Consider the following 27458-nt stretch of genomic DNA (forward strand, 5'->3'; position numbering starts at 1 on the left):
AATGCACACAGCTGCTTATTGGAATGATTTGCACAGAAGTTGTGTTTTCAGTCACACGGTGAAGTTGGCTAGTTACAGTGAGAACCCTGCTGCCCAGACGAAGCCTGTGCCCCATCCCCATTTTCCTCTAGAGAGGCCTGACGTAGATGTTGAGTGTGTTCTGTATGGAAGACATTTTGTTTTAGAAAAGATTTTGACCTCAAAGGACTATGTTAAGGGAAATATATTGTGTTTAAGTATTTCAGGACTCTCTTCTTCTGAAGTGGTTCGTGTCTGGTATTTGTCCTCAGCAGTTGATCTGTAACTTCACTGCCCTGTAAGCAACCACTGATTATTCTGTTATTCTTCTTTTATGATTAACATTCTGAGCCTCAGTGTTCGCTTTAATATAAAGTGCAGAATAGAACCATCATCGCAAAGGAATCACTGTGGTAATCCTGAGAAAATGCATATGTGTGACTGGGTCACCAGAGAAATGGAAAAAATTAAAAAACTGCTCTTGCAAAATTTGGAAGTATACAGACTGTTAAAACACTGGTTTAGATCTCTGCTTTAGAAAATATTATCTAGGAAATTAATCTGGTATATCTATATGAAAGTTTTTCACTATTTAATCTCACTTTTCAGACTGTGTTCTAATTAATTTAAAGATATGCCTTCTTTTCCTCTACATGTTTAAACAAATATTTGTCTTGCTATAAATAGATCTGTACCCACACCTTTAGGCAGGTTTTCAGACTCTGAAGAAATTTCTATGCCTGAAAGATTCCTAGTTGTGTATATACGTAATGATGTACCTGTCAGAGTGAGACGAGTTCACACTTGAGGTCTGCGTGACAGTGGTTTGTGAAGGGATCTGTATGGATGGAACTTGGTACTTACCGTGTCTCAAAGCAAAAGTGGCCGTACCTTTTCTTTGCAAGGTGTAAGGAACATCAGTTTGGCCAACATACAATCAGCTGACAGGCTGTCTTGTGATCAGGTGTGGGCTAAGCCATCACCCCTGTGTGCACAAGGGAGAAAAGAGGAAGGTATCCCTCGTCCTCCTCCCCCCGTGCAGCCCCCTGCCGCGCAACACGTTTGGAGGCACTGCAACAACCCAGTCTGAGTTCTGCTTCCTTGGGGTTGTTACTGATCCTGATAAGAGATTGTCAGGGTGGAAAAGAGAACAGGATGGAACATGCAAACACCAGCCTTGCCACGGTTATAGTAACTCAGGTAGCGTGAATCCATGGCGTACAGGTTTCATGGACATCCTACAGAGCTGCTATGAAACTGTCTCTGGAAGTCTTCAGCACATTGACTTTGCTAGATTCATTGCCATTATTAAACTTGGGTGTGGCATGAATCAATTATTTATAAACTAAAATTCCTAAAATTTGGGGCCTAACACAGAAAGATTCTGATTTTCAGGAATTCTGAGCTTTAACAGTTGCCATTAGCTTTCCTGGGATCTGCTGAGTGTTCGGCATGGTGGTCTGACCTCTTATTGGGTACACAGCATCTGAAAACATCAACTTTCACTTTCACAGCAAGCAGTGCATTCGTATGGACTTCTTTCTTATGAGTTCTTTTTTTCGTGTTAATTGGAGTTTTTCAGTGGCGTTGGGAATTGGGCTCAGAAGCTCAGAGTTTAACTTGTTCCAAGGTTTCAATTTTGCAGAATGCTTTGATAATCTGGACTGCGTGGCTGCTTCAGACCAGGCTGCTGTATTTAAGGCAGTGGACCTATGCCCATTTCCATTTCTGGTGCTTTTTTTCACTGGCAGAAGTAAGGCTTTTCATGGCAGACATAACAAAAGCAACAGAGGTAAATAACCCTTCCATGGAAAGTGCAATGCTTTTGTTTTATGTCTTTCACACACGCTCCTGCTCTGTAAATGAGGCTTCTAAGCAACACAAATAAACACGAAAATTCACAATACTATGCTGGGCTTGTATCCACACTCACAGATGTTGCTGTCTCCCACTGCATAGGAGGCATTATCACAGGGATGAGTATAATCAATTTAGTAGCTGGACTTAGATTAAAAACAGATAGCTGGTGTGATCTCAAGAGCTGAGTTACACATTGCTGGGAAGCACAGGCTGGGCTTTGTGCTAGACTAGTTAAGGCAACCAGAGCAAACACCTGGCATCATTTAACAACTTGACTAAAAATATGTTTTTTCACATTAATACTGAGGAGGAATGTGCCTCTGACCCCTCCTGGGTGCGGTATGAGGAAAGCCACAGCCATTGGAAGAATGTCATTAACGTCAATCAGGCAATGATCAAAAAACAGCCCCACCCACCCTGTTATGGTGTGAATGTGTCACACAGACACTAACTACTAACAGCAACTAGCGCATGGGATTTCTGTATCTGTCTTACTTGAGTCCTTATATGTTTATTTTTTCCCTCCATGATCTTTTCCTGTTTACCACCCTTTTTGTGACTGTCACCCATCTTGGATTATTCAGGCTAGAGTCATTCCAGCACTGGGAGTCACTGGGAGACCCTTTGTGCTTTCCAGTCTGGTCCTCTTTTATCTTTGCGTTTCTGTTGTTACAGATCCTCTCTTAATGATAAGTGACATTTCAGTCTCAAAGCTGTATTTTGAAAGCTAGCTTGAATTTTAATCAACAGTATGATCAGGGTATCTTACAGATACTATACAGCATGTCTGGCTGTCGTCGTGCATAGCCCACTGAGTAGGAGATCTGGCATTCAAGGAACTGTCTGTGCATGTCCTTAAGTCTAATGATGATAAGCTATACTTAAGTCTTTAGTACAGCATATGAAATTTTTTACCAATTAGGATGTAGTAATGCCATCTTTATATGAACTTCAGTACCTACCAAAGTCAATGATAGGAATGTTGTGTTAACCTCTGTTTATTTTTAGTGATAATCTAACTTAAAGCTGAAGTTTGGTCTTATACTTACTTCTTGGAATGACAGTATATGAACTGACCTAGCAAACCAATCAAAAGAACTAAACATTTAAAACGGGGTACAAAAGAAACCATACATATAAAATTAGCCTGATTTTGTATTAAGTCTGGGTGCAGATGCTGTTTAAAAATTGATTGTCTTGTATAATCTTTTTCAGTCTCTACGTACAGTACTCATACTGCATCTCTTCCATTTCTTGTCATCACTGTTTATACTTTTATTTATGATTAGAAGAGGAACTAAAGTTCTGAAAGGCTATCAAAAGATAAAACAGCACAGAGAAGTAACTTGTTTGAAGTCATGTGACAGGTGAATGGTGGTTTTTAAATCAAGTAAATAAATGTCCATTGTATTACACTGGCATCAAAATAATATAAAAGATCATCCTAACTTAAACACAGAAACAGTACTGTCTGCGTCACAGAGTTTGCGTGCAGGAGCTGCTGATGGTTATTGTGTGACTGTATTTTACAAAGTTAGTCCTAAGGGAATGTTTTACAGTCAAATGATGGCTGAGGGCTCTGGCCCACCACAGCTTCCTGTCTCCCTCCCCAAGGGCAAGAATCAATGTCTGTCGCATCTGTAAAGTTGCGATGGATTTGGATTATTCTCTACATTTTTCTTTAATTATGTCCCCTTTTTTGCTTCTTATGAGACTCTTAAAATTTTCAAATATAATAAGAAATAATAATAACCAATTAAAAAGCTGTGGGTATTAAGTGGGAAATAACAGACTCAAACAAAAGTCAAGGATTATCCTGGGAAATGACGTTTATGGATCCTGGAGCACTCAGTTCTGTGAGGCAATCTGAGGTTTTGGCTGTGCTTAAAAATGAGGCAGCACAGCTTTACAAGGTAAAGCTTTGACAGAAATCACCAAAGTAGATCTTGTGCAAAGCTGAATGTGGAGCTAAAGGAGCTGTAGTATCTCCATTGCCCTCATTAGTACTCCTTACTGTATTGCTTGTGCTCTTTGTCACGTCGGACCCCATTCGTATCAAGACCGTAGCATTCTCTGTGTTGACCAAAATAGTCCTGTGGCAGCAGCCAGGGTGTAGACATGGTTATACAAGGAAAAAAAATATTTTCCCCCATATACTGTATTTCCCTTGTAAAGTTAATACAAACCATATGAGTAAAAGCATTTTTTTGTGTTGTAACTACACCAGGACAATCAAATATTATTTATATACCATATAGCGTGCACTGAAGAAAAGAGCTAACACTATTTGGATTAAAAGCTTTGTCAGGCACAAAATAAACATGTTGAGTTGAGTCTATCAGTAGTAGCATCCAACAGATTTTGATACACACTGTGCTCTCCAGCTGTATGTTTGTAAGCAAGGTGTCCCAAGGGATAACTGCCCAGTCAAAGAATTACACTTGGACAGTATGTTTGTATGCAGAGTAATGTATAGGAATTTATAAAATAATTTCAGATGGCATTTACTTTGAAAATACAGCCTATGTGGAGGAAGTTGCAAAGCCCAAATATTGTATTGTTGCATTTTTCTCTTCTTTTATGGTTGAATACTGGGGTTTAAAGACATCGTATTCAAACTTAATAAAGTATATCTTCCAAAGTGGCCAAAAAAAGCTCCTTTTCTACTGAAAAAACCCACCTTGCCCTGCAAAACCAGCATGTGAAAGCACTAGCTACTAAAAGCAAGTACTGCTTATTTTACCTACATTACAGTTTGAAAACCTTAACTTTCTGTGGTGAAGACAACACTTTTAAGTATAACTGGACCTTAGGCTTTTAATGTGAGCTGTGACATGTACTGAAGTCTATACTAAATGGTTCATGAATTACACTCTGATAACACTCCTAGACAAAATAAAGAGGGAAGAAAAACAGTTTATCAGCTGTGCAAACATAAACACTTGTGTGGAAGTGTAGGACCAAGGATTTATCCTTATAAATCAGTGTGATCATGAAATGTTTTGTGAAGTTCAGGATAGCGAGCAGACAATCAGACTAAATTGGCTTAATTCGTTTAATTTGGAATACTTACCTAGGAAAGGATTGGGTACAATCTCAACAAGGATTTCTGGATTTGATCTTTTCTTGTGTAGCCTTTCTCATGTGAATCAGGCTTTCAGGATCAGGATCAAGGTCCTCATCCAAAGGCTGCTCGAGTCAATGGAAAAACTCTCATTGTCTTTTGGGGCTTTGGATCAGGCCCCAAAAGTTGAGTCATACTTTGAATGGAACATTGTTTGAAGGAAAACAGGCTCAAGGCTTCATTCACATAGAGGTTTTAACTGTTAAGTGAAATTTCCTGAATGCTTCCTGTGCCCTGCTGCCTACTTCCTGCTGCCTCTCCTCCTGAGGACACACGTGGTCAAGGAGAAGACCATGAGCCCAGTGCCTAACTCAAGTGGTCTTCAGCCTGTTTCTGCTGCTTTGTTTCTATCAAATGATGGGAGATGTCTCTGTCATACGACCAAAATGCAGATGTCCCTCATATCTGGTAGTGTAACAGTAATGCTCTGGTTAGGTTATGTGACCAGATTATGTCCCCATACTGTGACAGAACATTCACTCACTAATGTAACAAGGAACTGATTCTGTTTCAGTCACTTGAAAACTTATCTGGCTGTCTGGTCATGAAAGACCAAAGCTTACTGTCCTCAAAAGCTTTCACTAGGAACCACCATCACCAAGAGACTGGGCATTGCTGATCTAATTCATCACCATTCATATTCCAAATGGAATACATACCTGACATCTTTTTCCTCCAAGAATGTGGAGAAAAGTATCTTTACTTATTTTAATTTCAGTCTTAATATTACTGTTGTTATCTACCAGTTAGTATTTGTTTGATCAAGTTTTATTTTCTATTCCCACATAGATTTGCGTGACTCCAAGTAAACTTTGGGACCCTGTTGCTTTTGGATGGAGAGGGCCTGGAGCATTTGGACAGAAGTCATCTTTGGTAAGCAGAGGTGGCAGATGGGCTCATCTATGCAGTAGGGTTTCAGAACAGAGAAATAGTGGTTATACCTCATACTTGCTGTTTTATTGCTTGTTTCACATAATCAGGGCAAGGACACTGGGCAGAAGGATGTGTTTGTACTTATTTTTAAATGTGACATTCAAGAGGGAAAATAAAATGTGAAGATTTTCTCCAGATGAGTTTTCTGTTTAAGATAGATATCTAGAAATATGAGGGATGTTTTGGTGCCCTTATGTACGGGTACTTCATATTTACTAATTTCTATCCATTAGGAAGTGCCAAAAGTGACTTTTTATCTAACAAGCTGTCACTGCTCACCACTTAAACTCATGGCAAGTAGTTGTATGTTTTTAATTCTTTTTGCCAAGTTCTGTGTGCCAAAGTCATGAGAGCCCACGAAAAATAAGGAAGAAGCCTAGTGCAGCTAGTTAATCCAAATCATGATTAGCTAAATATGACTTTAGTTTATGTCAAGGTGCTATCACAGGTGAGATATAGTCACTAAAACCATCTGTGTACAAAGGAACATGAAGCATATAACCCACACTGCAAGAAATATGCGTTACATACAACACAATCCCCAAATACTTGGCCACATATTCCACATACCGGATCCACAAACACATGCAGCATGTACACATCCAACCTGGCAAACACAAACCCACACAAAACAAGTTACTGCCTATGAAGGATGGGTGCATCAAACAGAATTTGAACCTCTGTGTGTGGAGTTGGGGAAGCATTTTTTCAGTCTAGTTAAAATTTCAAGCTCTCGAAAAATTTTCTTCTCTACACTCGGTTAAAATTTTCACCTTCCCAAATTGTCCTTGAAGAACATGCAAGCATTACCCCCAAAAAATTAATAGCCCAGTAGCTAGGACAATTAGCTGGGATGTTAGAGATTTCATAAGTCAAACCCAGAAGTAGATTTTATGCCCCAAGTCTAATGTGAGAGTATCAATCACCAGATACCAGACCAGTGGTTGCTTTAGGCCTCTCCTGTTGTGCTATTCTATTTTGATTAAAAATTCAGCAGATTACTGGACCTAAATAAGGAGATAATTTTGAGCCACAATGGTACTTCTGTGGGATGTGGGAGACCCAGCTCAATGCATATTTCACATTTATACAAAATGTGACAGTTCCAATGCCACATTACCATGAAAAATTTCAGGTTCAACATAATGTAATTTTCCTTTAAAAAAACAACAGAGAAACTCTTCATCGGAAAATTCCCAAGTAGCTTTTCCTCTTGAACTACCTATGGGGTTTGCCAAAGTAGTTGACGTACAATGAGATTTTTGCCCTCTGTAATTTAAATCCATGGTTTTTTTCTAAGGGTGATTCATTTTACAAAAACACACAACAAATAAACAAACACACAACTGGAGCTAAGAAGAAGCATGTGTTATGGATTAGGAAAAAAGCACCCCTCGAAAGCTCAGCTGGTCCTGTTCATTATAAAGATAGTGTTATTTTTTTCCATTTCATTGTCTTCCTTTTTGTCTGTGCTTCTTTTCTCACAGTGTCTCCCTTCATTTTTTCTCTCTGGTACAGTCTTCACTCCATGTGTCATTCGTTTGCTTTCCTTGCTTCTAGGCTTTGTCTAGACCAGGATGTGGAATGTGTTAGCTAACAGCAGTTACCAGTAGACCAGATAAGACAGCGAGCCTTTGACTTATTTTAAATTCACTTAGTTGGATATACTAAAATATTAAATATTTCATTGTCTAGATGAGCCATTTATTTCTCTGAAATGAATGCTGGGTCCTTTCTAGAGTAGTGTCAGTACCAGTCCCATCACCAAACTTTCTGAACACCTTCCAGCCCTGCATAAAGCAACGCAAATCAGACCTGCCACATGCAGTTCATTTGCTCGTTCTCTCCCCAGAGGGAGAACTGGGTTTGCCAGCAAATGTTTTTCTTTCTGTAGACTCTGTTTTGTTGAAAATTACATACCTGAACTGTGTTTGTGTTTGAGAAGGTGGGTCAAAGCACACCTGATGCTTGGAGTAGAAGGTAATAACGGACCTTAGGTGCTGGAGAATTTATTCCAGGGACTCAGGGCCATCTCTGTTTCCTTAACAAATGAACTTTAACTGAACTAAGCATGCGGAGCTATGGTGTTTGCAAATATGCATTGTAAATGTTCTATAATAAATGCAGTGGAGAGAGACAGGGAGAAGCAGCTTAGGACACAAATAGGAAGAAAAAAACCCATCATAATTTGATTTAATGTATTACTTCCCACCTAATTTGAGATTAAAATTTTCTCTCCTCCCTCTCCCTCACCACCCAAGCTCTTACAGCAAGTTTTGAGCCACTACAGAGAAATGCAGTGATTGACAGTGCAAGGAACTAGATCAAAATTAAACTAATTTTCCCTATAGTTCCATAGAGGTTTTTTCTTTGGTTTATAGGAAATGCATATGTGTAGCTACATCCAAATTTGGCAAAGATATGACTTTTGAATCAATTCACAATAAGTCTCATTCATTCCACTGTAGCTGAAGCGCAGCATCTCACACTAGAATGTGATTAACTTCTCCATACATATCCCTGCCTTTTTTCTTTTCTTTTAAGCATATAATTGGTGAGGCAGAATGTACCTGGAATGTATCTTGCTGCAGCAGACACAACAGCTCTGCCCTTTGGAAACTGACACTCAGAATTTCTTAGCTACAGTCCAGTTGTCATAAGAAGAGATGATTAATTAGCCATGGGGCTGGGGCGGGACAGGGGGGCTGAGGGGTTGGGAACTGGCAGGGAAAAGGCTAAATAGATTCAAGGAACAGTAAAGCAGTCCAAAAGCTGGAGGAGAACTGCTGGAGACATCTCTAGTTTGAAAGCCAAAGATTTCCAGGCAAAAGCCAGAAGGGCTGTATAAACGTAAATGAGTGGGTGGACAGAATAGATCAGCCATGTATTCAGAGGTCTTTCAATTCACTGACCCTCTTTAGCACAGATGCTGCTTTTAATGCACAGCTGGCTGGTGGAGGAGGATTTCAGTGTAAACAGAGAGGGAAATGGATCTAATGTCCAGGATGGAGCTTAGAGCCATTTGCCCAGTACTGTAATTGTCCCAACCAAAGGTTGGGATCTTTTTGATCATGTCCCGCACGTTGTACTGTACTCAGATGAATCACTTCCTGCCTTTGCCCTTTTTGCTTGCTGCTGCATCACGGCAGCACTGCTCTGGGACGGGATCCTGAAGCCTGGGCTGATCTGTTTGTGTTCTCTGGGCTCTGTCTTGGCGCCTGCTCGAAGGGAGAAAAGGCTGCTGTGCGTCTAAACTGCTGTGTCATACTTAGTTATTAATGACCGAGAACCACATGACACAAAGTTCTGGGAAGCTCAAGCAGATTCCAGGAAGGGGTCAAGGAGTTCAATAAACAGTTTTATTAGAACTTGAATTGCAACCAAAAGGCTACACATTTAATTTTTTTATAAAAACTTTGTGAGTGTTACTTGAATTTAGAAATCCTATGAATGGCAGAAAAAGCACAGGGGTTATCTTTTCTTCCAGTTGATTTTTATGTCACTGCTAGCCCAAAGTTGTCCTTGGTAAAGAAGCCTGAATACACTCTGCATTTACATTTTTCAGTCACCTTTCCAGTTTGTTGGTATACTGTAGGGTTATCTAAACTTCAGTCCTAGATGTGTTTCACAATCGAAGGGTCAGATTTTTACCTCAGTTATACTGGTGAAAATTCAGAAATTAGTGGAGCAATGCTAGATTTACACCAGTATGTCTCACACTACTATAAAGCCTAGTGTAGGCATGTCACACATCACGGGCAAAAAGAGAGAGATAAATTCTACATTAGTTTATTACATTAGTAACATGCGGGGTTATCATTCAGGATGACAGATGCCGTATCAATGCTTGATGCTGAGAACAGGTTGGAAAGGGCATTCATACTGACACAGGGGAACTGTGTGGCGTGGTGAAAAGATATGGGGTGAATCTCAGCAGGCAGATGGCCACATCTCAGTGTCCCCATAGTAAGTGGCACTAATTTGGTCTGTTTCCTGGCAGCAAGCCCGTGAACTGAATAAGTTGGTGCTCAGTAAAAAACAATTTTTCAGTAAATTGCCTTTGCTAAAGTAATTGCTTTTACATTATCTCCACCACACACTCGTTAAGACCAAGCTACAGTTCTGTCTCAGTGAACATGCTTTTAATTAGCATTTCTGGCTTTACTTCTGTATTTCCTTTTACTGCCATTAAGCACTATGAGTTGTCTAGCGCTGCGTATGTTATAAATTGATCAATTTGTTCGTTCATCAATTTATATGTGTCATAAGAAATGGGATGTAGGAATACATCTCCCTTTGAAAGTGACCATAAAGTATCCATTATAGTAAATATTAAGGATACATTAATGAGCATTGCTATTCCAGTGTTACTAATGAGTACTGAGGCATAGAAATTAAGCGTCCAAGCCAACGTATTCTGAAGTAAAATTAAGTTGCTATTTGGCCTCACTAGAAAGTGAAGGAACATGACAAAGTTCCTACTTGAGACAAATAGAAGAGCTAAAACTAGAGGTCAGGTCTGCCTCATGCTCTGCTGATCTGTCCATGCAACAAAATCTTCTTAGTGCTAGCTTCTGTTGGCTGTTTCCTACAAACTGTAGCTCCGTGTGATAATGTTTAGCAGTTCTGCACATGAATAAACAGAACAAAATTTTCCCCACAAATAGTATTGGAGGCACCAAAGCTCTGTGCGGGGTCATTACCTGGGTATTGTAGCTACCTTTGGGGTAAAACACAGCACATGCTCAACAAAACATATAAAACTACTTGGCAGTCTTTAATGGAGGAAGTGAAAAAATATTGCATCTGTTTGAAATAAATGGGGAATTTTAGAGAGGTAGAATGGAATTACCCAAGCTGGAATCTGACCTCAGTTAACTGGCGTTAACTCTTGCAAAAGCAGCCACAAATTTTTCAATGATCACACTGGTCAGAAGTTCAGTTTGACCTCTTGTCCTATGGGTGGCATTCCAAACATCCTGGTACCTCCTACTGTGAGGAGGTGAGCTGGCTCATTGCTGACTTCGAGAAAATCACTGTTATTCATCTCTAAGGCTGCTTCCACAACACTTGGAGTTTATCAAAGCCTTTGCCTAAAGTTCTCCGCTACTCGTCATGGCTACTTCAAGGCTCCTCATTAGAAAATGTTTTGAAGCATGGCATACCCAGTCTGTTAAACGCTGCAGGACAATGGCTAATATCTGTAGCAGTTCTGTCACATCTATCTCAACAATTTCTGGTCTAATGCAGATTATTTGCAGAGGCTGATGAAGTTCTGTGGTACTACAGAATACTCCATAAACTTTACTTCATGTAAAAGCTGCAAATAGATATGCAAAAGATATTTTTTCATGCCAGACAATTCTCATGCCAGACAATTTTAGCCTATGTCTAAAGCTGTGACTGGAACGTGTAATTGTGGCACGTACAGGGACCTCTGAACTACTTCTATCTTAGGGGGCACAGGTTACAGGAGAAATGGTGTTGTAGATTTAAGCTTTCTGAGTCTTTCTAAGTCTACTAGTTCTCTGGGTACCAATAAAGGGGATGCAGCTTAAGAGCTGCAGGTCACCTTAAACTAAAGCACTAAATAATTTCTTTGTATCAAAATATGAACCAATTCTAATCAAACATGTTGCACATTTATAAACAGTCAGCCTCATAGTTTCCTATGATTTCTAGCCTCTTAGGAAACAAAGTTCAAAAAGTAGTGGAACTAATGAATCTTGGGCTTCTGTGCCATTATGTCCTGTGGTGTGTGCTCTGATGGGTGTGAACTCCATTGGGAGATTGTCCCATAGCTGGGCATTTACTATTCTTTCTCATCTGCTTTCTGTGGTATTGAATACACAATCACTTCTACTGAAACTTTTCCCATGCATTACTAAAATCTCTTCTCTATCTGACTACTACAATGAAACATAAAATCTTAACATAAATTTAGACCTCTGTCTTTATATATTTAGTAGCAAGCTGCCAGTCACTTTGAAATTACAAAGATGTATGTATGTAACATATGCAAATGTAGCACAACCACATAAATCCCATTTCCTTAGGAAACCAGGTTAGCAAGAAAGAGTCATGGCAGAAAACTCCGCCAAGGATGAAGTTAGCATGAAAATGGGGGAGACAGCAAAGGAAAATTTAACATATCACTGGATAACTATTTCTCCCAAATTTTCAATTCAAACCCAGTTTTTGGCAAAATTTATTTTCTCCAAAAGAAATGATATAAAATTAAACTTGATTTTCTATCACTAAAATTTCTATGGAAAGTTTTAGATCAGGCATGATTAGAAAGCCCAAGAAAGCTTCCAAACAACAACCAAACCAGACAGGCAAATCTCTTTCAGTCGGAAAATAGAAATCAATTTGGAATGGAAAATAGATCAATAGAAACATAGATTCATAGATTCATAGATTGGTCCAGGCCGGAAGGGACCTCCAAAGGTCATCTAGTCCGACCTCCCCGCAGTCAGCAGGGACACCCCCTACTAGACCAGGTTGCCCAGGGCCTCGTTGAGCTTCACCTTGAATATCTCAAGGGAAGGGGCCTCAACCACCTCCCTGGGCAACCTGTTCCAGTGTTCCACCACCCTCATGGTAAAGAATTTTTTCCTAATATCCAATCTAAATCTCCCCTTCTCCAGCTTAAAACCATTGCCCCTCGTCCTGTCGCTGCAGGCCTTTGTAAACAGACCCTCCCCAGCCTTCCTGTAGGCCCCCCTCAGGTACTGGAAGGCCACTATGAGGTCTCCCTGGAGCCTCCTTTTCTCCAAGCTAAACAACCCCAGCTCCCTCAGTCTGTCCTCATAGGAGAGGTGCTCCAGCCCCCTGATCATTTTGGTGGCCCTCCTCTGGACCCGCTCCATCAGGTCCATGTCCTTTCTATATTGAGGGCTCCAGACCTGCACACAGTACTCCAGGTGAGGTCTCACCAGAGCAGAGTAAAGTGGCAGAATCACCTCTCTGGATCTGCTGGCAACACTTCTTTTGATGCAGCCCAGGATGTGATTGGCCTTTTGGGCTGCGAGAGCACATTGCCTGCTCATGTCCAGCTTCTCGTCAATCAGCACCCCCAAGTCCCTTTCTTCAGGGCTGCTTTCTAATACCTCATCCCCCAGTCTGTATTTATACTGAGGATTGTTTCTTCCCAGGTGCAGAATCCTGCACTTGCTTTTGTTGAACCTCATGAGGTTCATCTGGGCCCACCTCTCCAGCCTGTCCAGGTCCCTCTGAATGACATCCCATCCCTCCGGTGTATCGACAACACCACACAGCTTGGTGTCATCTGCAAACTTGCTGATGGTGCTCTCAATCCCTCTGTCTATGTCTTTGATAAAAATGTTAAACAGTACTCGTCCCAGGACGGACCCTTGAGGGACACCACTAGTCACTGCTCTCCATCTGGACTTAAAGCCATTGAGTACCACCCTCTGGGTGCGACCATTCAGCCAATTCCTTATCCACCGAACCGTCCACCCATCAAATCCGTATCCCATGACGTATGGGAAAACATACATGGACTGAGGTGAAAGTTCTTAGGAAGTGAGGACCATTCAATAACTTGCTTTGAATTTGGGTGACAGTCAAAAAAATTGCTCTCAGAAGTTGTCCAAGTAACAGTGTCCTGTTTATATCTTGTGGTCTTATGAGTAACTGACTGGAAAAAAACAAGAATGAAAAGATAACAATTACAATAAAATTAAATTAAATAAGCCGGTGACTCATTACAGAGCAGTAAAAACAAAAACAAGATCATTGAGGACTCAATAACAACAGAAGAATTAAAAGGAAACACAAAAATGGCTAGATTGTTTTCCTTATATATACAATCAACCACACTGAGATAGGAAAGGAGTAGAACTGATGACACAATTATTCAGTGGAAGGCAGAAAATTCAGAAAGTATGAATTATAGTACTACAGTACTTTGGCAACCATGTTAATTTTAGTGGGACAAAGTGCTTTCTTAAGTGCTTTTTTCTTAAGAGGAACATAACTTCACATACATCCTACAAGGTATACCACTGGAGCCGACAACAGCATTTATCCTACACACTCAGCCTTGCTCCATACATGCGTTTTATTAAGCAATATTGTGAGGCTTTAGAGAAGCCTTCAGTGAAGACCCTCCATGATCTCCTTCATAATTTTGATATAGACTCAGGGCTAATCTGAGAGTAAGGACAATCCAGGAAACTCGTGAAATATTTAAGCAAACTAGAGCTCAATTTCATATGACTCTATTGGGACAATTTGTGAAGTTATTGTGCTTCCACAGCACGGTAGTGGTAGGAATTGTAGATTCTGAACTCACTGCTTTTCACAGAAATCTGACATTGACTGCTGACCCCTGCACAGCTGTAGTGCTTTGATTTAGAAAAAAACTCTAAAAGTTTTATTTTGAAGAAGGAAAATTATTATATAAAGGGATACCATGATTTCTCAATGTCACTTATTGCCAATGCCAATAACAAGCTGAAAAATTCAGGGTAGAATAACAAAATCCCCAAAGTTTGTGGTCATTTTTATTGGCTTACCTCTGAACAAATCTCATTTTCTGTCCCCTGTCAAGTATTTCTTGTGTTCTCATTGCCATGATTTCTAAAAGATCACTTCTTTAGCATACTAAGTTTGATGGAGAGAGGAGCACAGTGACTCTTGGACTGGTTTTGAGTTGTTTGTGATATAGTTTACAGAGCTTTAACTTTGCTGCAGTAGAGAGGTTAACCTGCTGTTCCCAAAGCTTTAGAAATTCTGTGGAAATGCATCTTGTTTAGTTCTACTTTAGCATTGCAATCCAAAGAACATAAAAACACTTTATAAACACAAACAATGGGTGTTCATACCACTAATAAGGTAAAGTAGTATCTTGGAGAAAAACAAGACACAAAGCGGTTAAGTGATTTCCCCTTATTTGCTCTGGGAGCCACTAGGAGAGCAATAAATAGAATCTAAATCTCCTGACTGCTTGTCCTGTGCTTCAGCCACGAGACTAGGCTTCATCTGACAGACACTGATTTCTGGTGTGTGCATTGTTTTTCTGCACAGATGGTAAATCCTCCTGTAGAGTAAACAGCCTGAGAAGGGAACAGCTGCAGATGCCTTTTTGACAAGCACCTCGCCTGATGCTGGCCATGTGGAAGATTTGTACCCGTCAGATATATTATACTGTCCTCATCTTCCGTTGTGCTGTGTTGTTTACAGCCTGGTTCCCTGGAAGTCACTAGAGCTTTTCACAGCTAGTCCTTCAATTCTTGAAAAGACATGACTCAAGTATTTTTAACTGTTTCACACCAAGGCTTCTATGACTGTACTGTTTGTTGCTGTTCTGTGCTTGAGTTGCTTCCGTCCTTCGATATGCTGTAACTGAGCAGGAATGTTCTTCTTGAGTGTTCCTGGCACTAAAAGCTGCAGCCATGAGGTTAACATAGAGCTGAACAGATTTCATGCTCGCTTACATTTATCAGTCCATACATTTCAAAGCCTGTAGGGCTGAACAGACACGTTCCTCATGAGCAGTTCTGCTCTGTCACAATGAAAGACTCTGCCTAACTGACAGACTCTTTTTCTAGGGAAGAAGTTGTTTCTTCAGTCAAGAAAGTTAGTATGAAACACTTTCTTGCCCCTATGCTCTCCAGCCCTGGGTTACCAAAAGAATGACACAGAACTCCCTCATGTTGCATGTTTGTGTTCATTGTACAAATGTTTACTGCTGGCATAAAATTCCAATTTGCTAAGATGCATGCTCTGGTTTTGATGAAAGTGTGCTGAATTTATACATCTGCTCTAAAATAGTAACTTACCAAGTGCACTTAGTATTTTTAAATGTCACTGCCATTGCTGTAACAGATGCTAACAATAAGCTGACAACCCAGATTTTCCACTGAGAACTCATTCATGGATGCTGCATTTGTAGCAGAATCTGTCAGTTCTCTAACTCATAACTCAAAGTTAACTGCCACTTTGCTCTTCTTAAAATGCTGGAGATTTTCTCCTAGGGGATTATAAAAACTTAGTTTTATTTAATGCTGGAAGCATGCTTGGTTTTTTACTAGACAAATATAGCAGAATCAGTCCCCTGTTTGAAGAGATTACAAAATGAAAGGTGATAATAGAGAAAAAAAGTGAGAAGCTTAGAGCTATGAATAACGCAGAAGAGTTTTCTGAGGGGTTATTGGAAATTCACTGGGAACCACCAAACTATAAAACTGGGAGCCATAGTATTGGATGACTTCACATCATCTGCACTGACATGTAGTCGGTTCAGCATAAACTTGGAGCCTCTTTTCCACCTCTTCCAAAAGAACTAGCAAAACATCTAGAAAAGTATCACACAGGGATACTGCCAGGCTGAAGTGCTAGGAAGCAAAGACGAGGTGTTCTGGAAGGAATCCGTACCTCTATTTTCTATGACTCTGAGAAAACCAAGCCATACAACTTTGAGAAGTATACACTCCAACTCTTGGACAAGAGCTGCAGCACGAAAAGTGCAGAGGTTGACCATGATGTGACAGAATGGCTGAAGAAAGAGGCATAAAGGAGCGCTTCAATTTTTAGATTTAGGAAGGTAGAAGAGGACTGTAGCCTTGGTGAATTGACAGAGGATCTTTTCAGACAGATTAACTGAAGAGGATAACAGTAGCAGCTTTGGTCTATAGTGATAATTAGGACTGAGTTTAAAGTCATCACAGAACATTTATTAGTTGCCACTGTGAAGCTCAGAGAACAGTTTTTGATGGCTGCACAGCTTAGATCTGGAATAGTTGCTGAGATTTGAGTTGTAAAGTTAACCCAGCTTGATGCTTAGCTTGGCCTAAACCTATCCTTAACCCTGACGTGTTTTGAAACTTAAGTTACAAGGTATAATAAACAGGAACAACTTTGTTTTAGATATCATTGTAGACCAGGACTAATTTTGACAAAGTGATCCAGCAGGATGTTCTAGTGTCTCTGTCCCTATAATACTAGGTCTGCTAAATGAACTCCTGAGAAAATTAGTTTTACTACCAGAGAATAAGAAGATATTAAACCTGTTGTTTTCACTATCTCCCTGAAATTCGTAACAGGCTTACATGACAGAAAAACTATTCAGGCAGTAAAATTTGTAGTCAGTTGAGTTTTGCTAATGAAGTTATACTTGAAAAGTGTTTTTATGACAGTGTATCTGTGTTTGCTAGGCCTTTTACCAACACAGAAAAGTAATGAAAAAAAATTATTTGTAACTGGCATTTGTATTCCAGCAAATGTTTTAGCGTAGAGCTGATCTTAGAGCAAGTGCAAATACTGCTATAAGCTTCAGAGTGCTGGGGAGTCACACAGATGCCCAATAAGCTGCGATGTGTTTCTCTGCAGCCCGTGGGGAACTGGAGTCATTTATAACAGAACTAATTTTTGTTTTCTGCAAGGCAAACAAGCGAGGGGAGAGGGGAGGAAGCAGCAGGCATACATCAAGTGGTCTTTAAGCAGCTAGCCCCTGCCAAGGGAAGATAAGGAGAAATGAATTAGCTACTCTGGAACCAACTCCACTTCTTTTTCTCAAATAACTTCGGCTTTGTGCCTAGTTAAAGCACATCCTTGCTTTGACTGCCTTGTTTCCATTCCATGTCAATTTTATAGTGCTAAACTAATTTGCTGAGGCTCTGCTAATGTCTCTGCCAGAGGAGCTTCCATCGCTCTTATCTTTATTTACTCAGAAACATCGCGGCAGTATATTTTAGTCCTCTTGTCCTTTCAAATTATTTTCAGCATCATTCCCCATCTATCCCCAAAGCTGCTTCCTGCACAGTGATATATTTTAGCAAGAGCATAGTGAAAATCCAGCAGTAACATCCTAGACACATGTTGCACAATGAAGATTAACCGGGGACTGACTGGCTGGTAACCCCAATTGAGTGTCTGAAGTTCTGTCAGTCAGCAGTCTGGAACGCCACCAAGGCAACAAAGCAGCACAGAAGTGTGTAGGTGCCCTGCAACCTCCCATATAACGTTCACTCCGGTGAAGAACCCACTCTGCTTGAACCAGCGTGGATTGTCCATGTCAGCTCTGAGCCACAGTGATGACAGCTGCCTTTCATGAGGGGCTACACGGCTTACTGAACTTGGGAAGTCACAGCAAGGGTTGATCTGGCACTGAACTGCTCAGCATCAGTCTCTTCTTTGCTTCTTCCAAAATTCTTTTGAGGAATCTGGACTGGTTGTTGTTGTTTTAACAAGTACCTGCAACAAGAAATAGGGATAGGCCGTAAGTATTGGACTAGACAGGCCCATACACGGTCCATGGTCCCTTATCTTGCAGGATCTGAACCTAGCGGCTCCATGTAGTTTATTTCAAGCTTTTAAGTCAGGGGAGCATTTAATGATTTTGTAATGAAAATATGTCCTTAGGTTTGTTCGTTCTGCCCGTGTCTGCTCCTTTCTCCTTGAAGGCTGGCCCAATCTTCCCTCTGGAGGACTGGGACTGGCCGTAGTCAGAGCGTCTGCACTGGGCTGGAGGAGGTTACTGGAGGGCAGAAGACTGATCCCTCCCTCTCTCTGAGGGCGAACGAGGAGCCTCCCTTGAATGACGCAGGATGATCTTGTTCCCCAGAGCTAACCCTGATGTTTCCCTGACAGGCAAAATGATCCCTCCCAGGAGCTGAGCATAGTTCCTTTCGTGGGATCGCACTGGAGATGCTCCCTCCCCACAGGCAGAATGCCTCTAGCAGGAGAAAGGCACAGGGCCCTCCTCTCTCCTGGAAGCTGAGGATATGGAGGGAACCTGTTTTGTACCTTCAGGGACTCAGCCATTTGCTGCTTCTTACCCTCTCTTCCCCACCTGCTTACTTGTGACACTTACTGGGGCCAGATTTAGTGTTTAGAACATAGCGATGATAAAACCTTTTTATTTTCTCTGTGGAAAATCAGGGTTAGACTGATTAGAGGTTCCTTTCAGTTTCCTGTTAAATCTTTTCTAATTATACATCTTTTTTAATCACAATCTCTTGGCTGATGTTAAAAGGGAATGCAGTAGGCTTTGGTTTTGGAATCACAGCTAATGACTTTCCAGTAGTTTCAGAACAACAAGGTACCAGTGCCACCTTTTGTTACTAAAATCTGATAGCAACAAGCCAATGACTAATAGTCCAGGACTAGCCTGTCTCTGTTCCACTGCTGTCACAAAAAGTCATTTTCAAACTTAGCTTGTAGGGCCATTGTGGATGTTGGACAGAAAATATTTACACCTGGAGTATGTCTGCAACATGGACAAATTTTGAATGATTGTGCAATGCTGCTTATGAAGGCACAGAGAAACACAGGGGTGAGCTGGCTTCCCTGGGAACAACAGTACAAGTTATCAGTAGATGTCCTGAATCGCAACCTTTCTGCTCTGAGCACCAGTACAGAACCCAGGGATCTAATCACCTGCTCCTCTCCTGAGACACACAAGACTGTAGAAAAACAAAAGCTCTCTTTTCTTGCTTTTTTAAATTAGCAGGGAGTGCATGTACTCCAAAGAACAATTTCATATTTGAATTACTGTTTATTTCTACTCCAGTCATGCTGGAGTATCCCAAACTGAGTCTGGGACCCTGTTGCTATGTACTGTTCAAAACATGTCAAGAGAAACTACAGCATGAATGAATGAAACAAAAACAGTGAGAAAAGAAACAGAAGGAGGGGAAATAATTTGAATAGGATGACAGAGCTGGTCATAGAGCTTGGTCAGGAAAAACCAAGTCCTGAACTCACATCTCCTGAGAAATTAATCATACATTTACTTTACCACAGTGCCCATTTCCTTTTTGTATTAAGAAAGATGCATATATCCAGAAGTTATTGCAAAGTTGTTACAAATTTCAGTTAATGTTTTTCTTTTGTACAATGCCAGGGCTTATTCCATGAAATTACAAGATGAGCCGCTGTACACCACTCCATCACGGACCTCCTAAGCACCTTTCTTCTGCACTACTGGGATGAAGCAGCCTGTCCTATCTGCGCTTTGGGAGAAACTTAGGATATCTGTTCACACCTGCATACAGATACTCCACCCAGGAAAATGAAGGTGCGCTTGGAGCATGTGCAAAAGTGTCTGCCAACTTAATCTAATTAGCATGAATAATAACAACCACAGAGATGCAGCTGAGAGGTCTTCAACATGCTAGTAACCAGATTACAAACTCGGAAAGACACTGAGTGCATACTCAGGCTGTTAAACCCACATTGCCACATTTTTGCTGCTATTGTTACCAAGCTGTATTAGCCTTGCACAGGGAAATCAGCACAAGCTGCAATTACTCCTTTCCCCATTTTTGATGCATAGATGCATTCAAAGGCACAATACTTTCAAGAAATCAGCTACTCTTGCGCTTCCATCTTTATGGGATGGTCTATTCATATAACCTCAGCAGATTGTTACTCCATGAGATAGAACTGAAAATAATGAACTTTGATGTTATTCATTTGTTATTCAGGGCCTTGCTCCTGACCAGCCTGGCACTTGCGTTTTGGCCTTTGCAGTGCTCATACATACCTCATATCCTTTGAGAAGAGGCGAGTTGAGGAAGCAGAAGGGTGGGCTGGTGTTTTACCCAATAAGCAATAGATCAATTAACATAGTATCTTATACAAAAGACAGTGTAGATTTCCAAACTGTCAGGCTGAGAGGGAACGAATTCTAAGAATGTGGTTTCTTGAAGGCAGTGACAATAAAACTCTACTGTTACATCCTGTAAGGAGTACTGAGGCAGCACCCTGCCAGAGCTGGCTGTGTGTGAGCACTGCCTCTAGCACAGTCACAACAGCAGCACAAGGCTTGTGCAATCCCCGCCATGGTGCAGCCGTAAGAGTAGAGAGGTTCTTCCCCAGCACAGCTCAGTCATACTTGCTTCCTGAAGTGGCTTCTTCTACCGGGAATTTCCAGCCTTGTTAACGTTGACTCTCCCTTATCCAATGTGCTTTTCAGCTCTCTAAGTCTGGCAAGAACCTTCCTCCAAGAAACCTGGATAATATGAAGTATTTTTACGTCCTCATTTTTTTTGTAAAATCAACTATTGACGTGTTTTAATGACAACCATGCTGCAGGTGACCTGGCCTTGATTCACAGTGTCCACCTGACATGTGGCCACAGCTAGCCAGCTAGAGTTTCATGACTCCTTTCCCTTCTTTCCCTTTATCTGTTTCCACTGTAAGATAAGGAGCTCAGTATTTGCCCAGTGCTAAGTGCAGTGAGCCCCTTTGATAGGGGCTTCTATACGCTACCAGAAAGAGAATGGAAAGAATCCCTGTTTTAGCTTGCTTTTGATATGAATGCAGATGTTCATCCAAGCCTTTATGCTACAAACTACGAACAGTTCCTCTAGTTATATAAAAGGATGTAATCTCACTGAAATCAATACTAGTCCCACTTGCAGAGTTAAGCATACCCTCTCTGCTCTTTTTAGATCAATATTATTAATGAGTACCTTGTTTTTACTAATAATTGGCAAAGACCCCAATCCTGTAAAATTTCACCTAATTTTGACAGCAGTCTCCTTGGCATAAATATAGTAAAGATTTAGCTTAAGTGTCAGTGTTGGCCAAATCAGGGCCCTACACTGTGCATGCTCGGGAGCAAGGTCCTACCTTTATTTAGCTGTTTCATTCATAATACCAGCCACCCAGATCCTTGACTAGGACTAGAGATGCTGCTCTAATACAAGTATTAAAAAGGAAGCTGCTCTGTAGCTCAGTGAAGCATTCTTTTGCCTTTGGCCTGAAAGCCTGTGTCTCAATTCTCCTGCCAAGCCTTGGAGCTCACACCCCATGGACAGACGCACATGGGTTTTTCCCATCAGTTTCATCAGAATAAAACTGTTTTGTGGTTTCTTGTTATAAACTCTTTACAGAAGCTAATTACTGTTGGCACAGAATTAACCACCAGTTGTATAAGTGAAATTTTGCTCAGCTTTGTATCCTGTGCTGCATTCACAATATGGTAAAAATGATGTGCTGCCCAGCTGTGTGTGCTGTTTGGCAGATGCTCTGCTAATGCAAGATCAACCCATCTGCCCATCAGGTAGAAGTTAAAAGTCCTCTTTTACTTTTTAAATAAACAGGGAGTAAATCCCAGTGTCCTTGTCAACATTTCCCCTCTAAACAAACTAGATTCTAATGTTCAAGGCTGCAAGCAAACTACATGAGCCTGCAAATGCATTGACTTGTTTACCTGAGCGTTTAATATACTTTGTTTCAGTGACATATATGTGGTACAGAAGTCTCTATATAAGACCCACTTTCAGGCTATTTTTCCTGCTAAGTGCTGAGCAGGTGTTTTTGTACCATTTTGAATAGTTGCTTTAACTGCGAAAATGAAGGGGAAAATTCTGTCCTGTGGAGACCAATAAAATCTAGGAGGTTTGCGTTTTATTTATGAAAATTTAATTCAGCAGGGTCAACGGGGCATCAGTTTACAGGATGCCCTAGCTCCACTGATGAGTAATCTGCTAATTAATAGCTTTGGAAATGCCGCCAAGATCCTGCCAGAATGATTGCAGCACACCAGCAGACCTCGCTCAACTCCTGAACAAACATTCACATAAGCAACCATAGCTGTTGGGATGAGCAAGATAACCTCTTACTATTTCTTCCAGACTTTTTTCCAGGCCGAAAGATGTTAGATCTTGTATGTGTCCTCAAATATAGATCTTTCTTTTCATATTCTTGGCACACGTCTCAGTAGCTGAAAGTCAGACCCGACTTCTGTTTAAGCAAGATGTCAGCGTTTTCAAAAGCAATAACAAAAATGCAAATAATCTGACAGCTTCCTCTTTGACCAACAGGAATTTACGCACCATGTCTTTAAACCTAGGAAGTCTTTATAGTGAGGTTGAGGTAAAAAAGCTACCTGTTTATATAAGAAGATAATGAGTTTATACATTATGGTCTCTTATTTTGTTGTTCTATTGTAAAGTAAAGGCAATCCTGATTCAAACTGAATCTGTAAGTGATAAATACATACTTGAAGGATTAGTTTTATCAGATTCCAAGTTATATTGCCAACTGCTGTCTCCCCAGAGTCTTGAATATTGGGAAAATCTGTTCTAAATCTAAAAATTAATTTAAAAACCCACAGGCCCTTGTGTAGTATCCTCATTAGCAACTGATCCTGCCCCCTTGTAGACTGTAAATTTTTTCTGTTGAGACTTGTGTTATTTTGTGAAGCATAATGAAATGGAAGCATAGTTAACGGAAGCCATATCTTAGATGTGCAAGAAGCTGGTGTAAGAGGTCAAAGTCCAAATCTGTATCAGCCACAACAGCTCTATTGGTTTCAATGGAGAGAATCTGATTTATGTCAGCAGAGGATTTGGCCCACAATAGGCACAGTGTGTTCTGTTCTTCTGTCTGTTTGGGGTTAGGAAGATAAAGGTGTCTCATATCCAAAAAAATACATGCCAAAGAAAAATAACAAGCAGCTGCTCTGAGATGTGTCTGGCTTGTAGGGGTACTTCATATTTACTCCTGTTGGTAAGACTTATTTTATTCTACTGTGGCTTTGGCTTCTATACAATCGACTATTCCCAAGTTTGCTAATAAAAACCATTATAAGATTCTAAATTATAAAGCTTGGGAAGACTTTCTTGATGAATAAGTGCAAGGAACCAAAAGCTATGTGCTTTTAAATGCTTCCCTCTTCTGCCTAGAGCTGATGGCAACCAAGGGGCTATTCTACATAGCAGAGTTTACTACTCTTAATCTTGAGAAGAGATGCCTTCAATGTTTCCCTTTCCATAGTCCTCTTGAGAGTCAAGATGTACTTTCCCCACTTCCTCAAAGCCCACTGAGAATGTTGGCCTGAAGAAAGAGCCCTGTTCCAATGTTTTCTGTCACATCTGTTCAGAATTCACCCCTTTTTTTTTTATTTTAAATGTACTGTTTTCTTGCCAGACCTAGCTAGAAAAAAAGAACTTAAAATGGAGAATTCATATACAGGGTGCACGTAAATTGGCACAGATTATCTGTTGCCGAGGGCTTTGCAGGATTGGATTAGCCGTTTGGTGCTGGACCTGATGGCAGTCATTTTCTTTTGTGCATATGGAAACGTGCCATTCAATTTCTCATTTGCTGTTGCTGTCACAGAGGAGCTAACTCGTCCTTCAAACCATTACACTAGTCAGTGTGGCACTTTCTTCATGTGTTTCCAGATTAAGAGTTAACTTTTGCTTGTGTTCCTAGTGGGTGTGCACCTGATGCACTTAATCTTCCTCAATGTTCCAGTGCATTTCTGGAAAACCTTGTGAAAAACAGTTTTCTTCTAAATGTGGAAACTCATATTGCCAGAACAGGCTTTCTTTCTTTAACTAAAGGACACAAAATTCACAGTAAAGTCACCACGACAGAGCATACTATGCACCTTCTCCGTGGGAATCAATTACACTAAGCAAAACATGGCATTCCTTGTGTGGCAACCTCCAAGCCATTAAAGCTGAAGAAGTGCAGTAAATAAATAGCACACAAAGCCAGAGTAGAACTGCATGGAGTGTAGCTCCTTCCATCCTTTTCTCTAACATACTGCTCTCTAGCTCCTCAATGCTAACTATTTCTGAGGGCTCAGTTTTTTTATATTAAAAAATCTAAGGAAGTTAAAAAAAGGGTCAGATGGTAAACAGAAAATCTAAAAAGGGCAGACAGCAGCAGAGAGTCCCAGGAGATTCCAGTTGGGATTTCAGTAATTTTCTTGTTCTTCTTCCAAACCTGCAAAGAAAAGTGCATGTTACTGCTTTCTAGATGTTTGTCTTCATACTTCCCCACTCTTTTGATGAAATTCGTTTGACAAATCGGAAGTATGACTTTGGTGGAATTAAGATTGGGATTTGGACTATACGTCCACAAATTAATGCTTCATCTGGAAAATATGTTTGGCGTTTTGAATGTCAAATAGACCAAGGGCAGCATTCACTTCTGCTTTGAATGTCCTTGTCACCTAGGAAAGTCCTGAAGCTTCCTAGTCTACAACCACTGGATCAGGAAGATTTGTATCTGCACAGAGCACTTTTATAGATTAATAACATACTGCAAGTCAAAGCACTTTTGGAAAGTTTTAATCTGCATTCAGGAGCACAAAGAATGTCAGCCGGTCCTTAATAACATAATGCTATAATCAGTGGTAAGAAACAGGCTACTGAGCCTGTTCTCAGTGGAGTTTTATCAGGAGAAAATTGCCTATGTCATGATGGTCTGATACTCTTCATCTTGAGCTAACTGTCCCCAAAATGGAACTGACCAAAAATGGCTAGTCACTTATGGAAAAAAATGGCATCATTTAATTGTGAAGTTTGCTTGTTTGTGTCTAGTGAGCTCTGGAAGGCAGACAGATAAGAGGAGGATCAACCCTGGGAAAAGGTTGAATCTATGCAAAACTCAAGCTAGTTCTGCTGAATCCAGTTCATGTTCACTACAACCTACTCAACCACTTCTTTCTTCTTTCATTAGTGGACGTGGGTCAAAGTCCCTGTTGATAAACTTTTCATCTTTATCATTGAAGTGCTATCTTTTCCTTGCTTCTGTCACCTTCAGGAAAGCTGTTACCCAATTCTGGGTGCCATTTGAGGAAGCAAAGATTAAGTAATAGGCAGCAACAGGGGATGTATGACACTGCACCGAGAAACTTCATCTCTGATTAACAGCAGGTTCCGTAAATGTTACCCATAGCAGAGGGACCACTGGATGCTTCCCTGTCTGAAGTTCCTTTCTGGACACTTTCCCCACTCACTTAGTGTCTTCTGCAACAGCAAGGAAATGAAGAAGAGGAAGGAAGAGAGGCAATGAGCACACATCTAATGAGGAAGGGGGCAAATTAAGGTACGAGAGGTACTCTTAAAGCTTATGCAACTGGCCTGTGCTCAGCAATCACAATGTCCAAACAAGGCACAGCAGCAGCTTTCCTGTTAGACAAAAGCCATGAGAAGGAAAGGAGAAGTGGAGCCCTTTGGGTTACAGGAAATCAGTATGGACCAACCAACGCCCTGTCCAGACAGCACAGGCCCTGCCCTTTCCCCTCACCTACCATATTGTGCATCTTTATCAGTCATAGGGTAGTTTTGGGTGTTGTTCAGCATCAGCTAATGACGGGTATCTTTGTCCCAAGTGAAGCAATCCAAAGACCCATTCCTTTTGCGTGACTTACCCACAGGCCTGGGGGCAATTCCAGAGACCAGTTTTTCAGCCCATTCAGACTGTTATTTTTGCTAAATGAGAGTCTAATAAGATAGTAACTTCACTTCAAACAAAAAGATAGAAAGGGGCAGACTCCCTTCTACACATATACTTTGGCCAAGTTTAGTAAAAGAAAAAAGTATTCCTCAGTCAGGGAGGCTGCGGGGTTCAGAGCAAGTCTGGTGTCCAACTGCCCACTCTCAGTGAGCCCCTTATCCCTGATCCAGAGGAATCTCTCTTATTCACGAGAAAACCCTTTGGCGGATTTCTTTGCACATTGCATCTGGACCCTGAGGATTTTCTAGCATATTAATCACCTCTTCGTGTGGACCGCTGAGCAAGATGAAAAACTTGTCCTCTTCTAGAGGTTCAAGCTGTATATAGTTATTTGTGGCAACTGCTGCAACCATAATTTTGAATGGTTAATCAGATGTTGCATTTTTTGCCTGAAATTACATTAATTTTATGCACTGTTGTATTTTTGCCCAAGTGTTTGAGCTTTCCAATTGCCCTGAATATCAGGGCCAAAGTAAACAATCTTTTCTTTTCCTGTTGTATATGTCACCACAAAGTTTAAAATGGACCTGGGAACACACCTGGAGAACCACTGTCAAAACAAAAGATGTCAAAGCTTGTATTCTCATTGACTTCTTAGATGCTTTCTGTGTTTAATTGTGCTGAATTCTTTGAAATTCTTGCTGTGTTTAATTGCCAGTGACAGAGCTGATGTTTTATTTTCTGGGTCTGAAGAGCAACCTGTTTTGTACAGAGGATGGAATGTTATGTTTGAGCTCCCTGCTCAGTGCGAGGGAATCTGCTGAAGTTGAAAGGCTGTGGTTTGAAATGAACTCATTTGCAGCTTAAAGTTTTGAAAAAAAAAGAGATCAGTTTTGCACGCTGCTAGAACACAAGCCATCTTTATTTCCCGGTAAAGCCTATAGGGCTGAGCTTCATCTTGGGAGTGGTCAGCATCTTGCTAAGTTAAATTGTCATATATGATTGTATGCTGAGACTGGAGAATACCCTCCAATAGACCTAAGCATACATTTAAATTATATGTATGTATTATAATGGTGTTTAAGAGTCCCAGCTGTTCAACAGAACTCAGTTGTGCTGGGTGCAGTACAAACAGAGTGCAAAAGTTAGTCCCTGACCAACTGGTTCTGTAAGTGTGTGCTTTGTTTTTGCACTAGGGAGATAGATGGGGGTTTTTGAATGTGTCAACCTCAACACTGCCATTCAACTGAGTCAAAGGTACCAGCTGAGTGGGTGGATTTTTACAGAAGGCCTGGCTAATTTCTAGACCATTAGTAACGTGTACTTGAGGAAGATAAGATAATGAACA

At 40.7% G+C, this 27458-nt stretch overlaps 1 protein-coding gene across 1 annotated transcript in view; it reads left to right on the forward strand.

Moving 5' to 3' along the window:
* The window catches only part of LOC141471169 (uncharacterized), a 148227-nt gene that overhangs the window by 71074 nt on the left and 49695 nt on the right, over positions 1 to 27458 (forward strand). Inside the window, exons 3-4 of the mRNA XM_074157588.1 lie at positions 5792 to 5875; positions 19809 to 19982. Of these exons, the coding sequence (XP_074013689.1) occupies positions 5792 to 5875; positions 19809 to 19835 (111 nt within the window). The 3' untranslated portion in view covers positions 19836 to 19982. The remainder of the gene's footprint in view (positions 1 to 5791; positions 5876 to 19808; positions 19983 to 27458) is intronic.

The sequence above is a fragment of the Numenius arquata genome, chromosome 12, assembly GCF_964106895.1.
Source record: "Numenius arquata chromosome 12, bNumArq3.hap1.1, whole genome shotgun sequence".
NCBI classification, from domain to species: domain Eukaryota; kingdom Metazoa; phylum Chordata; class Aves; order Charadriiformes; family Scolopacidae; genus Numenius; species Numenius arquata.